Raw genomic sequence first — 16,659 nt, forward strand, 5'->3', positions numbered from 1 at the left:
TTGGCCGGATGCGTTGAATGCGCTACCTGCCTGCCAGCGGCATGATAATCACAAAGCCAAAATGTTCCTTGGGTTATTTTAAGCTGCCTGAATATATCAAATAACCTTGATCTCTTTACAGCTCACGATAGCCTTAAGTTGTTTGTGATTAGAGTGGCAGGGAAAGATTTATAGATCATGCATTGGATTTATTGATAGGTTTCTTAAGTACGCATTGGCTAAGAATAGGATGAGTAATGAGTGGTATGAAGCCATGTGAAATTTATTCGGTACATTTTATATAATTTCATGCTGAACATACTCTTAATCGATTAGGGTAGAAAGTGTTAATATGAATTTAAACTGCAAACCAAAGCATTTCCTATAACTGTGTTTTTGTATAATTGATCTTATATGACTACAAAACGAAACCGTTTACACACAGTCATACACATATAATCAAAGACAAAAGTACTGGCATGGAAGATAAGTCAAACAACTTTTTACTCTGGTTTCCCTTCAAAACGCATAAATCTTATATGCATAATTAGATTTTTATTGTTATATTTCCAATACATATATACATAAACAAACATTCAGTTCAACCCAGAAATAACAAATCAAATCAAAGCAAACAATTAAGGATACGACAATCACGAGTGCGTACGAAAGCCAGAAACGCCAGACCAAGACCCAAACGGCGCCCTTTCTGCCACAACCCAGACCGAGACCGTGGCGCCATTACCAGGTGTGGCTGCAGAAAAACGCAGGTGGAGTGCTGGGTGGGGTGTCGAATTTTCCCGGCTAATAACGCTTCTTTAGCCCCTGAAAGCCCCCAGATGGTAGGGCAGGATGCGGGGCGAGTGGCAGCTGGTGTGGTGGAGTTTGGCGGCCGTTATAGGGGTCATAATGGCGCAGTTTGAGTACCACGAGACGGACACCTTTGACCAAATAGATCACCTGTTTCGAAGTGTGATCCCCGATAACTGCTACATCAAGCCTCTGGTAAGTGAGTGTACTTCCTGGGTGTAAGTGTGAGTTTGCCGGGATTTTTTTTTTTGTTTATTTTATTTCTTGGTTATTATTTTTGTAATCTTGATTATTTATGTTGTTTATGTTTGTTTGATTTCCAAAGTGTAGCACATCCTCACTCGCCTTTCGCGAAGATTTCCTTTCTTGGATACTTCAATGTGCACCACCAGTTTGGCTTTCCTCTCTTCACTGACCATCCTAGTTCTCTCACCTGGTGGGCTTTCCGGTACCCAGGATTGAAAACCCCGGTGATCAGCGGGAGCAGCACTGTGCTGATGCCCAGCCCGTCATTACGTCCTGTATTCAATACAAATCTTTCACAGTTAGCTGGATAAGTGCATCATGTGCAACAGCAGCAAAAAAAAAAAAATAAATAAAATAAAAAAATAAAAATAAAATAAATAAATAAAATAATATAAGTAAATAAATAAAAATAAATAAATAAAAACAAAGACGATCGCCAAGATGAGCAGAAAGGGACGCCTTGAAACCAGACACTTTTGGGTGACAACGTTGTGGGGAAGAGAGTTCTAAAGTGTAATCCTGTGACACTGAAGATACGTTTGCGTATATCCAGTTGTGTTCTCATTTGAGCATTCTTGTACTGATGACTTCTTATGGTATCTAGTGTTACAGAACACATCCTCAGAAGCAATAGCACAATGACCGTGAAAAAAAAATGCCAATACTTTACCCTGTCTTGGCGCAACAGTTGACCATGAACCGAGTATAAATCCAAAGCTTTCAATATTTGGAAGTAATCCAGGTGTTCTGTGCCTTGAATGTTCTTGGTCCATCATCTCTGAACAGACTCCAGCAGGCTTGGATCTGTAATATATCTTAAATTCCACAGAAATGAGCAGTATTCCAGTAGGGGCCATAAGTGTGCTATATAATTAAGAAAGAGAAAAGATGTCTCGATTAATTGTAGATTTAAGTAAGTTTTGAGGCATGCCACCTGCTTTCTGAATGATATTGATGCTGATAAAATTTAAGAGAGGAGTCTATAGTTACTCCAAGGTCAGTTGCTGAATTTTTAATTGGAATTGTTGTCATTCATATAATGTAAGCCAGAGACTGGCAAAGTTGACTAATCCACAGGCCATCTACTGAATCATAATACTACACATTTATTGGTATTCATGGACAAACCCCAAGAGGATGCCACTTTATGAAGAGCAATATCTGTTTGATAAATATTCATATCTTGCACAAGAGCATGTGGAGAGTTTGTCTTAACTCTAATATATAAATTAAGGTCATCAGCAAAATTTTTTGTACTTGATTTGATATTATTATGGTGAATTAGCCTTTAACTTTGCCATCCTCCATGGCCTAGAGTAACTGGTGCCGTCACAGTTACTCTCAAGTCACAAGTTGACTTTCAAACTTGCTTAGGTTAGATGTGTGAGATGGATCTCATATTTATTTGGTCACCTTGTCTGTCTGTCTTCCTTGCCTCAGACAAACATTAGGAGGAGTCTAGAAGAAGCCAGTGTTCAGTATGTATTAGATGGGTGAAGAGCAGTATTTAGATTGTTTGTGACTGCATAGAGTAGGAAAGACTGGTGAGAACTAAGCTGTCCAACCCTGCAAGAGAAAATTAAGGAAGTTAGAGCAGTGATAATGAATGAGTAATGGCAGGGCAGTCTAGGCTTACCTTTAGTGTTGCTTGTTTAGTGATGGCATAAGAGGCTGGGGAGCGGCATGTCTCATAGAAGTGCCTCTCTTTACTACAACTTCATGTTTGTCATATGCATCTCTGAATACTATTAGACTTGTACTATTGACAGCCTCCTGTGGTGTACTGCTTCACTGGTTGATGACCTTTGCATTGAAAAATCCTCATAGGCCAAGAACATAAGAAAGTAAAGGGGCTGCAAGAAGCCATCAATCCTACACGTGGCAGTTCCTGTATGAAGCAAACCTGCTTATTTCCACCTATTGTCCCCATCCATAAATTTGTCTGATAATTTTTAAAGGCTCCTTAATGACTCGGCACTAACAACCTGATTACTGAGTCCATTCCATTCGACTACCACTCTGTTTGAGAACCAATTCCTTCCTATTTTTTTTTATATATTTTTTTAACCAATCTTTTCAAACTTAAACCCATTCTTTCCTGTTCTATCTTGATTACTGATCCTGAGAATTTTACTTTCATCACTCTTGTTATATTCCAAATACCAAGGGTCAAGATGACTCAAGTGGATTTTAGTTAGCCTTGCTTCCACACTTGCTGCATATGTGTATATTTGCTGCTCTGCATCGAAGCCATATCAGGTCTGTGCCTTGTGTGGTCATAACGAGAGCAAGACTAAACCTCCACCATCACGGTCGCTGGCAGGACTCTTTGCGTACCTGTCCAGCATTACCCAAGGGGGAGACACTGCCACTATACAACCACTGCTAACCCTTCCACTGCTATGGCTGTCTTTTGTCAATACTGAGATCACTGTAATGTATTACTTTAGTTGACATAGAAGAAAAGATTGAGGTTACTTTCATCTTTGCTAAGCTGCAGAAATATGTTTTAAATTTTAAGAGACTGTGGTATAAAAAAATGTCTTAAAAGCTGAGTGAAAAAAAAAAAAAAATCTTAAAAGCTGTAGATGATAATTGGAAAGATTGCCTGTCCAAAAAGCTTTAGATGATAATTGGAAAGATTGCCTGCCAATGAAAGAGTTAAGTTGACAAACAGCCTTAGTTAAATTTTTTATATTTTTATTTATTTTTTATTTATTTTCCTTTTTTTTTTTCTTTTTCTGACTAACATTAAAAGGTTAAGTTGACAAACAACCTTACTTTACTTTTTTTTTTGTCAGACACATGGAAGCTGCCTTGGTGTCACACATGAGTATGTTATTATCAGGTGCAGACTTAATCTATGACTATCCCTATAAGCTCGTGGCAGAAGCAGACTCCATATACATTTTGTGTTGGTCTTGATGTGACACTGCAGAGTAACTAAAACTGTTCTTATGGCTTAGCCATCTTTTGTTTTGGTTTGTTATTCACTGTATACAATAGAGGTCTTCACAGTAACTCTTCATGAAAGCAACATGTCATGGCTGATAACTATAACTTTTCACAAGATCTTACCAGTGTCATCCTTTAATGGAGAGACAGAAAGCTACAGAAATATGACAAGCCAGGCATATATTCAATTGATAACAAAATTATTGAAGACATGACTTAAATGCAAGTTTAAGAAAGTCTGAGAATGATAAAGGAGAGAAATCAAGACAGAGTAGTGTTAAGAAAAAAAACTCATGAGCCACTCACAGCCACAGTCCCTTTCCTCCTCCAAACTGAGCTATTCACAGCCACAGTCCCTCTCCTCTCCTAAACTGAGCCACTTATAACCACAGTTTCTCTCCTCTCTCAACAGAAAGACCTGTACATGCCTGTTGACAGCGTATCACACCTCCCGGACATCCAGCAGATCAACATCAACCCAATCTTCCCAAACAGAACGGCCCTCTACCACCTCCACAACATGGCTCACTCTCGCGGCTTCTTCTTTTCCTATATCCTGCAGTCTCGCTTCAAGAGGCCTGCTGGTGGGTTTATAGTGTTTAGGTGCAAGTTTTGTTTGTTTATGTATTGGTTTTTAATTTGTCTATTTTTTCTGTATTCTGTATTGTTTTAAGGTTTTTGTTCTCATTTTATTTTACTTTAGCTATAGTTTTTTAGTTTTATAAAACAAGTAGAACAGTTGCTGAGGCCTCTGCTCCTATCAGACAACAAAATTAGAAGTGCTTAACTTATATCCATCCATATTCTGTAGTATGTGAATAAGAGCCATGTGTGACTGGAGATATTTGTATCATATCCATATGGCTGAGTATTTATCTCTGAACCTCTTGGTTGTGGGCATTGTGGACTAAATATTGCATCACAAAACCACTTTAGTAATGATGAAAGAAGTACTGATAATGGGAATAAGAAGTACAAAGCACTGCTGACTTGCCTCCTTCCTCGACAACAGTGAATGCGTCAGACAGTGCCTCAGAGTACGACCCGGGCTTCATGTACTACTTCCTCTCCACGGTGGCGGATGTGGCGGCCAACCCCAGGATCAACTCCAGCGCCGTGTACTTCCAGCCCAACATGGCCTACACCTCCTCATACAAGGGTTTCTTCAACAAAACACTGCCACTCTTTGCCCCGAGGACATTCAGGTTTGTTTTATTACATCTGTACATTCATTTTTTACAGTATTGTGTGTTCATATACAGAAGAACCACAGTTATTCAGTACCCATAGGAAACTGCTGACATTTAGGTTGACTGAAGTGTACAGTTTGAGGTTTCATGTGAATGCAGCATTTTATACTGCCTTCAGTTTGTTAGGTGTCACAGGTAATAGCCATGTTAAATGTATTGATGTATTCTGAGTGGATAGGCCATGACAAAATTTTTACAGGACAGCTTCTGATTTCATGAGGATAGCTGGGGTATCGATTGGGATAAAGTAACCACACCAAGCTCATATAACAGGGACTTGTGTTGTGGTTATGTTAGCACTAAGTTTTGTACTTAACTAAAAAAAAAAAAAAAAGTTTCAGAACATAAATCTATGAGATCTCCATGTCCTATACTAAAGATTACCACATAATTCATAATAAGCTTTCAGAATCTTACATAGCATACCAAACTTCTAACTCCGTTAGTATTTCATCTGCCTTTTAATTAATAGCAGAGGATCGAGGCTCATGTTCTATTCCCTCCTCAGGATGGATGATTACAATGACCCTGTGCATCTGGAGAGGATTTCGACGCTCAACTTCTTCCAGGTGGAGGATCTCGGTGCCATCCTGCCTAAGGGCCAGCGTTCCCTCAATTACACTCTGGAGGACTACCGCATCAATGAGTGGTACTACTCTTGGCTGCCCTACACCAACCTACAGCAGGACAAGCTCACCACTTACCAGGCAAGTACTCTGCCCTGTGCCACTGTGTATGTGCAGAGGAAAGGTGATCATGATGATAAGTAAGTATATGGGCTCTAGAACTTCAGTGGGCTTTTTTAAGCCAATGTCCCTCTAACATAAAAAAGAAAGAAAAAAATCTTGTCTAATACCTTTGGAAAAGAAGAGGTAAAGCCACACATGTGTACATACTCTAACAAGCAATTCAGGATGGTACACAAGATATATGCTGTGCCCGAGATAAAGGAAAGGGAAACGAATATATTATAGAATAGTAAGGACTGATGTGGCAAAGTTTACAGGATGAGTGAACAGATGGCTTAGCTAGTAGGGAGTTTTGAGTATGTTAGGAGGATTAGTAGAGACAGAAAAGAGATAAGTCAGTGGAAAGTAGGTAAGAAGGAGGCTGTAAGAAAGGCAAAAATGTGTATGTGATGACTTGAAGTTCCTGTCCATTAGAACTAAATGATGCAGACTGAACATGTAGCTGCCTGAAGGTTACAAAAGAGACTGACTTTCTTATCTCTTCTGCAGGTGAAGATCCGCTATGCTAACAACACCAATGAGACCTTTGTGTTCCATGGCCCCAACGCTGCCGACGAGACACCTGGTCCTGTTAAACTGACCCGCCCTTACTTTGACTGTGGCCGCTCCAACAAGTGGTCTGTGCCGGCCATCACGCCAGTGGGTGAGTGGGTTAAGTGTGCTGCTCCTGTTGTCATGAATAGTGCTTATATACAGGGGTAAGCCAGTGAATGTTGTTACGCCTTGCTGTGGAAGTATGTAGCCAGTTGTGCTATGCCTAAGCTTCTGGGCTGTAGTTGGGTGTTTCATGAAAGTATTCCTTTCCACCATGGGTTGATGGGGCTGAGAGTGTGAATGATGTGTGTATGAGTGTGTGGTGCTTTGTCTGGACTACCCTATGCGGGATTGTCAGCTTGGTATATAGATAGATCATTAATTTCTCCACACCTCTTCTCACCCCGTAGCTGACTTGCACCCGCGCCACACACAGTTCCGTCACATTGAGTTCCCCACCCGCACTGCAATAGCTGTCATGGAAATGGACTTTGAGAGGATAGACATCAACCAGTGTCCAAGAGGAGAAGGAAATTCAGGCCCTAACAGATTTGCAGACACTGCTCGATGTAAAAAGGACACCACTGAGGTAATTGTGTGTGTGTGGGTGTGGGTGTGGGTGTGTGTGTGTGGTGTCCATCATCCATATGCTTGAATTTTGATGTGTTTTCCTTATAACATATTAACTAAACTTGAAACTGTGGTTTTTGCTTATCTTTAATAGCTGTGAATGTCCACCAAGTATGTCTTAACACATTCTTACATTCATCCATCATAATCTTTCACTCATCCATCCAGTCATCTAACACTCCATCCATCATACATTTATTTACCCTAGCCACTAATCCATGCACCTATTGAGTCCTGCCATCCATGCTATACTCATCTCCCCATATTACCAAACTCATCCAACCAGCCATTGATAACTCCCATTAAATTAACCATCCAGCCATCCTTTTTATCCATTTTCCTGCCACACCACTTACATCCAAACCAGTACCCTGACCTGAATTATTCCTGCAGTGTGAGCCCCTAGATGGGTATGGGTTCCGTAGGGGAGGATACCAGTGCCGGTGTAAGCCTGGATATCGCCTGCCCAATGTAGTGCGACGGCCTTACCTTGGGGAATTAATAGAGCGCGCTACCCTCTACCAGTACCGCAGTGCCTTCATGTGCACCCCCATTGGATGTGAGTATTTGTTATGGGTATCAGGCTTTGAGAGCTGAGAGATTAGTTGGTATGGAATTGAATGTAGGTTGAGTCTAGGTGGATTAACATGTGTAAATCAGAGGAATGAGGGAGTATAAAGGAGAACATGTGTTAGAGAGTTATTTGGGTGATTGAGATGAGGAAGAGAGTATAGCTGTGCTTTGGGCATGTAGAGAGAATGGAGGAATGGTGAAGACTGAACAGAGGAAGGCAGTGTTGCAGTGGTTTGAGCATGTGCAGAGAATGAAGAAAAAGGGATCAGTCATTGAAATAATTTGATCTGGTACAAGAAGAATAAAGCTTGGGGGAAAAAAAGAGATGAATATGATGGATGGGCAGCATAAAGTTTGTTAGATACAAGAGGAATACCTATGGAGAAAACAAGAGTGGCTGTGTGAGATAGAGATTAACACCAAGTTGTGAATGCATCAATGGTGGTGTGCCTTCTGAGGGTTCAGCAGGAGGTTCTCACAAATCAGGACCAATTTACTAGCAGGTCAGATGCAGGAAAGAGTATTCAAGCTTGCTTAGATTGTTTAGGTGTTTGAGATGGATTTCTTGTTTACTTCATCAGCATCTGGCAGTCTTCCTTACCATAGAAAGGGTCTAGGGAAAGTCAATGTCTAGTATATCTACATTAGGAAGATGAACAGTGAGAAAAGACTATTTGTGACTGGGAGAGGCTTGTAATAACTAAATCATCCAGCCCTTTAATGAAAAATAAGGATGTCAAACAAACTATGATTATGAATTAGTATTGTAGTGGCAGGCTGACCCGAGTCCTCTCATAGCAAGATGATCACCACGGCTCAGGTGAATTTTAATAGGCCTTGCCAGTACTCTTCCTTTGTGTATATTTGCTGCTCTACATCGAAGCCATATCAGGTCTGTGCCTTGTGTGGTTATAACCAGAGCAAAACTAAACCTCCACCATCACGGTCGCTGGCAGGACTCCTTGCGTGCCTGTCCAGCATTACCCAAGGCGGAAACACTATCACTATACAACCAATATCAAGTTGGCAGACAGCCTTTGTTACATTTTTGTTAGACATGAGGTTAAACTGCTATGGTTTCACTCATGAGTATGCTATTAGATGCAAACATGATCTACAGCTTTTCTTGGCTAATAATGAACAGATAAATAGGTGTAGCTTTTACATTCTTTTGGTGTCCAGCATCCTGGTATTCCATAGTTTTTGGTTTTGAATTGGCATTTACTTTCTCTTACATTTGCAGTTTCTTGAGAATTAACTTGAAAATGAACATTAAAATTGTATGACATTTCTTCTCTCCACAAACAAAAAAAATTAACTATAAATTTTTGCAGGGATCCAGAAGTTGCCATTCGATTACAACAAGATGTCCCCATGGGAGCGACACAAGTACCTCTCCAAGGACTTCAACAATGTGACGGGGTCGGAGGCACTGCGTGCCAACACCATCAATGTGGACCAGGTCATTGAGTTTCTCAAGTCTGTCACTAAGGACAACTGCCACCAGTTCCCCCCTGATGACCTCATCTTGCGTGGTGACGTTGCCTATGGTGTGGAGGCTCAGTTTGAGAATGAGGCCAGAATGGCACTCCGTCTGGCTAACTTCCTGAGTGCCTTCCTCCAGGTGGGTGGATGCAACATGACTGTGCATTGACTCATAGTAGTGGCAGGTGTTAGGAGTGGTGGTGGTGGTCTTAGCATAATAAGGTTATTCTTTTATGGTTGGAATAAAGTGTCTTTAATCACTGTGATAAAGAGATGAAATTAATAACTGAGTCACTTCTTGCAGGAGTAATGCAGAAACAAATGTAGGGAAAGTAAGGTTTTGATAGATTAAAAGAAAATGGCAATATTTTTATTTTCAACAATTCAGTGCAGCAGTTCAGTGTGGTACAAAATTAGGATGAGGTACAGTAGGTGAGTCTTCAAGTGCTTTGGTTTCTTCTTAATTTGAAACCAAAATCTGATTGAGATTACTAAAGCAAGGTATGTGTGGTTGTGAGAGGGTTGAATAATGGTAATTGAATCCCGCTCTGTAATTGGACTGAATTAAGCACAACAGTAAAAGTTACAGACCCATGGACTTACTACACTGATGAAATCCACAATTGTATTTTGTTGTTTCCTGCAGATTGTAGACCATCAGGAAATCTTCTCAGGTGTGAGAGTGGTGGACCGGCCACTCACTGAGGACCAGATGATGGGAGAAGTGCTGTCCATCATTCTTGGCAACAGCAGGGTAAGCTGCTATACTCATGATTGCATCTCTCTTATTATTTCTACATAATCTTACCTTTTTGCGTTTTATTGTATATCTGGTGCTTCAGATTAAGGTTAGGTGGTGTCAGCCTTTGTGGTTTTTAAGGTAAGTCATCAAATTATTTTTTTTGAGTTTCTTTGTTAAAGCTTTAAGTTCTTGGGTCCCTTCTCAGAACCTTATCACATGAGATCCAGAAACTAGCATTGCATCTACCACTGCAAAGTATGTAATGTGCCCTGCAATAACTTTCATCTGTTCTGTCCACCTGACCACTGTAATCTGTCATTTGTAATTGATGGATTGAGTTTGTTGTTGGTATACTTATCATAGCAACATTGCACACTCATCTTGCATTGCTAAATCCTTTGATATCTGTAACACCTCATCTTTGATGTGCAGTATTTTACCACCACAAAGTAACATTGCACAAACTCAATCTCTCAGGAATTATATATCATCAGCAGTGCTTGGCTTTCATGGCTGTACATGTCACTTCGAGATGAAGCAATTTACATGCAGCCTTATATGCCATTGTGATTGTTGCAAGAAGGGTTTGTAATGATGAAAGATGTAGTGGGTATGGTTAGTATGGTTAGTGATAATTATGACAAGCTTACCATCCTTTTTCCTCCATGCCCCTTTCACTCTTCCCTGCTTGCCACAGATCTGGGCCTCAGGAATGTACTGGGACCGTGGGAAGTTCACCAACCGCACACTCTTTGCTCCCCTTGCCTACAAGACCATCCTAAACACTCGCAAGTTCTTCATGGAGGACCTGGCACGGCTCAACTCCACCCGGGACTCGTATGTCAACAAGCCGTGGTTCAGGTGTGTGTTCCTCTTACTTTTGTTTGGGCATTGGTGTCAGTCTTGGTGATTGTATTTACCTACGACTTTCTCATTATATTGTCACATTCTTGTATATTGTTCAGGCATCTTTAGCTTAGACTAGTAGATCTTTGGGGATACTAGGAATGAACTTGATAACTTGTTTAGTATAGCTTTTCAGCATAGACTAGCACTAGCACAACTGTAAACTTTGGAAATTTTGTAAAACATACAACTTTGTAACTTTACCTTTCAATGCAGCAAACTCCTCACATCCTTTTCTTGATATCAATCTATACTTGTTGAAACTTCCTCTTGGCCCTTATAAGCTCACCAAGTCCATTAAAGAGTACTTATAATATCCTCATTTTCACACAGGAAACTGAAGACAAGATGGTCCACCAACTTTGATGACCTGGAGAAGTACTGGTTAAGGCTAAAGTTGAGACACAATGCCACGGGAATGTACGGCAGGAAATATGAACGCTACCCAACATTCTACAAGTGAGTGTGTGCTGATTTCTTTTGGAGAAATCAGAACCCATTATTTCATAATCATTGGCAGAATCTCAAACTCTCCTCTCATTTATTCTCAGGGCAGCAGAATTGTCAACGTTTTCTTTTGGGTATATCAGTTCCATCTGTTTCATAATTCTTGACAATCTCAAACTCTGCTCTCATTTATCCCCAGGGCAGCAGAATTGCGTCATGGTCAGTGGAGTGTGCCAGAATTTGACTGTGATGGCTTTGTGAAGAAGTGGGTGATCCACTACACAGCACCCTTCTTTGGGTGGGATGCACTCAGGGCCAAGCTGGAGTTCAAGTGAGTAGTTAATGAAAACAGATAGTACATTCTGATGTTGCTAATTTTCTTTGTTGTATGTCTTGAAAGTTGCATTCAAAATTCAAGATATTCCCGTATTGCATGCATTGGGGACTCCCCAGTAATGGCACATCTAAACTTACATACTAAATGTGTGTGTGCATGTGTGTGCTTTCAGAGGTGCAATTCGAGTCACAATGGACCTCCTCAAGCTGGACATAACGCAGTGCCCAAGTGAATACTATGTTCAGAATGCTTTCAAGGACACCCACCGCTGTGACAGGAAGACATCCTATGTAAGCAAACCTTCCTTTGCAAGTATGGAAGGTTTAGCATGTCTAGTAATAGTGAAGAAGTAGACAGACAACGTTGGTAGTGGTGATGGTGTAACTAATAAAAATGAGGATAACAATCTTCTGGAGGTTACTAATTTAAGTCTTTACTGCACAAAGAGATCATATTGAAGCATGAAAAGGTTATATTGGAAAATTAGTTGTTTTTATTTAATCTCAAAAAAAGTCTTTGTCTGATATGATTGATGCAAATGGATTTTGCCTTGATATTTTTTCATGCTCTCCTGCAATATAATATTAGAAATTAAACTACTTTATAGTGCTGTGTGTAATTGCAACTTTCTGGCCCACAGTGTGTACCCATCCAGGGACGAGGGTTTGACACAGGAGGCTACAAGTGTGAGTGCATCCAGGGCTATGAGTATCCATTTGAAGATCCCATCACTTACTTTGATGGCCAGTTGATGGAGGCTGAGTATATTAACATTGTCCGCAACAAGAAAACAAGGTAAGAACTGGAGAAACAATGAAAGTTTTGGAAAGAAAGGTCTGGGTATCATTTTCACAGATGAGATACTCAGCATGACAATTTTCTAGAATACTTTGTATGCCAAATGTTAACTTAAAACTCTTAATTATTTCAGGTACGACTTCTTGAAGTGCCGAGTAGCAGGCGCAGCAGCATTACAGAGCAGCTCCATTGTAATTTTGGGACTACTGTTCTTCAGCCTTGTCCTCAGACGCTAACAAACATCATTATACATAATAGTACAGTGAAAGTGCCTCAGATGTTCCACCACTAAGTGAACACTTGTCTGTTAACTCACAATTTAAATTATTTTTATAACCAAGTATGATATTTTTCAGAGAATCTCAAGTGAGCAGTATGATTCTATTTGAGATTGATGTGGTTAGCTTTTTTTATAGAACAAGAGTGGTATGCTTATTAATGTGTGGATGTGTATGTTTGGATGTATGATTGACTTCGCTTTAAACATCCAGGCCCTGAACACAGATTTAAGGTTGTATATTTTTTAAAATTTTATATGGGCAGAGAAATTTTGCACAAGACTTAGCATGAATTTACATATTTAAAAGTATTAATTTGAATGTTACAGCATTACATAGTATGATATTTTATTGTTAGCAAGATTGCCAGAAAACTTTATACCCATGTAAAGTATTTAAGGCTTGTATATAATAATAAGGTTGGTAAGCTCAAAACAGTTCCCTCATGGACTTCCAGTTATACTGGGTCTTTTGAGCCACTAGCCATCTGGTGATGCTATGGTGCATTTTTAAGACATTTATTTTGGGTGTTTGTAGCATGAGAGAAAGTGGTATGATAGGGAGGGGGATGCTGTGAGTATGAAAGGAAGACTTTTCTTGAAATTAAGGGGAGATTGATGGATTACTTGAAAGAGAGGAACAATGAGAGATTGAGGAAGATTGTTTGTATGAGAGTTGAGTATATGGGCCAGAACAAATGGAATCTCCAATGAATGGAACATCCAAGTATGTTAGAGCTCAAGCTCTAGCTCAAGCTAATGGTGAACATTATTTTATCTGGAATCAGGTAGTTTTATATGTTTTACATTGAACATACCAAATGTTATGTTTAAGGAATGCTGCCACAGTATTCCTGCACCATGAAAGGTGACTGAAAAGGACTGAGGAAGTTTGTCCTTTCATTTCTAGCTGGAACCTTGAGCTACTTGTGTAACCTTATTGCCAATTCGTCCATGGCTCAGACAGCTTATCTCCAGCAAAGCCCCACTTGTTTTGCTTTTACTTCACTTGTCTCCATCTCCCTTACTAGTAATTTGTGCAATACTTTCATTTCTCGATCATTGGACTGAAGAATGTTAGGTGTGGCAAGATTTTCTCTCTCTCTCTCTCTCTCTCTCTCTCTCTCTCTCTCTCTCTCTCTCCATGGAATCATTATACCATAAATAAGAATAGTGGTGTGTGATACTTCCTCTGAGCATAATGGTGTCATCAGGTTTAGGTAGGGTGGAAAGGATGGTAAACAACTTTTCATCTCAAGCTCTTGGCACAAGACAAGTGGATGTGTGCATGTTTGTCCTCATAACTTGCAATAAAAAGGTTGCTTACCACCATTCCTTTCTGCCTTATCTAAAATCTGATGACACCATTGTGTTCAGAATTTTCTCCATCACATGTGATTTCTTGAAATCTGTGACTTTAATACACATTATCTTGTTTCAGCACATATCTATTATTTTTTGTCAGCTTTCATTTTGACAGATTTGTTCATAATCAGCTATCATCATTTTGTCCAGTTGATGAGAAACCAAGTAAGTATTGTGCAAAATAAGGGAGAGGGGAAAGTAAACTTGCAGACCCATCCCCTGGAGTAAGCATAAGACAGGATGACTGAGCTGTACACCAACCAGCTATAAGGTTACAAAAGTAGCACCCACTATACTTTTCCTATAGTGTGATTACTGCCCAAGGGGATCTTGGCAAATAATTTGTCAGATTTCACTGTTTTCATCCGTTGCACATTCCCAGGATTGCAATTGCCCTTATAATTAGCTAAATATTTTGTTAGTCAAATAACAGTAACATATCAGCCTGACACTTTCACAGACAAATACATGCACCTTTGTAAGTCTTTCTCTTTCTCCAGCTAACTGACCCACATTGTTCAGGTATCACAGCCACCACCTCTCGATTTTCAGTCTCCTTGAATGATTGTAAAAAATTAACATGCTCTTTATACATACAAGGCGAACATTCTTTGTGTTACGTTGTACAAATGGTTTGAATCTCATTGTGACAGAGATGTCTATGAAATTTCAGTGCTTTATGAATGTTATGGATTCATTTTCAGTTCTGTCTTTTCACAGCAACCAGTGGAAGATAAGGTTTTACTGGCGATTCTCAATTTGTCCAAATAATTATGTATAGCACTTTAAAGTGTTAACAGAAACTGCAGTTGGAACAGTGTTCTACATTCAGATTTAGTACTGGCTTGTAACTCTATAATATGGTATTTTAGGTAGTGTTTTCTATTGCCTCATGTACTTTGTAGTACATATTTTTCAAAGAAAGACCACCATCTCTTCATGCATCAGGAAATGACTGATAATCATAAGCACTCACACATACCTTAAAAGTTTAAATCTCTTGAAAATTTTCAACTTTACTTTCAGCTTGATGCAAAAAGATTGAAAAATTACATCAGCAAACAGTCAAGCCAGCATATTTCTGTATTATGAATATTGCAGCCACTTGCAAAACCTTAGATACATTCGAAAATTTAAACATTCACAAGGCACTGTGTAAATGAACAGTAACTTAATTTTATGCTGTATTCCAAAGGACTGTATTCCAGGTGTTGTAAATTAAGCCTTAAAGGTATATACATGTTAATGGTAACCTGCTGTACATCAAGTAATCACTGCATCCTATTTCAACACAAATGAGTGGTTTAAAGCAGTTCAAAATCATGTCATATTTTCTAAGTGAAGAACTTGTGTGATAGAATCTATCCACATCTTTACAAAAGCAACTATCCGTCCATGTAAATTGTGATAGCATCTGTTCTTGTTTATACAAAGAAAATATCCGTCCACATTTGATAATTCAGAGAAATGTCCATCCCCATGTGATATTTCATTCCACTGTTATAAGGAACTAGCCATCCGTCCATAGATTTTTCTTTACGTGTATGTACGAATAGATTTTACATTCTTGAATTAGTTTCTCAATAATTTAATAGAACGCAATATTTATATTGTGTCCAGTGGCAATTGTTATATAATTATAGCATATATATTTTAAGTAAATAAAAAAGTGTATTGGTTATTTCATTATACCATTTGCTATTAATGGAAGCCATATTGCATTGCCTGGAACCACCACCAAGCAAGCAGGCCCTGTATACTGTGAAAGGTTATGCCTTCTGGCTTCCTGATGCTTGTTGTTACGATGCAGATGTCATGAAACAGTAGCATTGGTTGAAATTTGCCCACATTCTTTGTTCAGTCTCTTCATTCTCTGGCATTTCATCAGTGTTAACTGGTAGGGAATCAACAAGCAACTCCTGATGTCTTCCTTTGTTGTGGTGGTGAGGTCCAGGGCAGAAACACTATGGACATGGCAAGCATTTTGATCTTGCTGACTCGTTTTGATTTTGCTTGCGGCAACAAAATGTGCTCAATGGATATGAGGGAATCCTAATATGATTTAATTAAAGTTCTGATGGTAATTTTAATAGTAAACCTTCAGCAATACTGACTTACACAATGGCAATCATGTTTGATTCATGACTTGCAAGGAAGTGTTGAACTGTATAGCTGCAACAAAGGCAATGCAGCAACATTATCTGAAACTTATATCTCAAATTTATATCAAACTTCCTCTTCACAAAATGTAACAATAAATTTTAATCTAATAAGCAAGTAAATTAAGTGGAGTTATGCATAATATCTGAGGGTCTTGGTGAGTTTGAATCAATACAGCCATTGAGCATTACATTATCTGGATCTTGGCTTACTTCACTCAAGATTATAACTGTACATAATGCATACTTGAATGTTATGAAATAACATTTAATTTGGAAATACCCTTTACCACTTTGTGAGGATTGCAAGCAAGGAGACAGATCCCTACATTACTGATGCACACCATCTTCAGTCCTGGCTAGTGAATGGAGTCAAATGTATGCAGCCATTGCGGTGCTTAAGTACTACTGATTTAA

General features: G+C 39.3%; 1 protein-coding gene across 1 annotated transcript; it reads left to right on the plus strand.

Annotated features, from left to right (window-relative positions):
* Positions 1-699: 699 nt before the first annotated feature.
* On the plus strand, positions 700-15,757 carry LOC135111485 (uncharacterized). Its single transcript, XM_064024804.1, has 15 exons — positions 700-984; positions 4,403-4,574; positions 5,003-5,195; positions 5,749-5,947; positions 6,479-6,632; positions 6,934-7,112; positions 7,547-7,712; positions 9,061-9,350; positions 9,858-9,965; positions 10,651-10,814; positions 11,193-11,318; positions 11,506-11,637; positions 11,816-11,933; positions 12,284-12,438; positions 12,575-15,757. The coding sequence occupies exons 1-15, from the start codon at positions 832-834 to the stop codon at positions 12,675-12,677; spliced, it is 2,412 nt and encodes an 803-aa protein (XP_063880874.1). The 5' UTR covers positions 700-831; the 3' UTR covers positions 12,678-15,757.
* Positions 15,758-16,659: the final 902 nt, after the last annotated feature.

Source organism: Scylla paramamosain, chromosome 22, assembly GCF_035594125.1.
Source record: "Scylla paramamosain isolate STU-SP2022 chromosome 22, ASM3559412v1, whole genome shotgun sequence".
Classification (NCBI taxonomy): domain Eukaryota; kingdom Metazoa; phylum Arthropoda; class Malacostraca; order Decapoda; family Portunidae; genus Scylla; species Scylla paramamosain.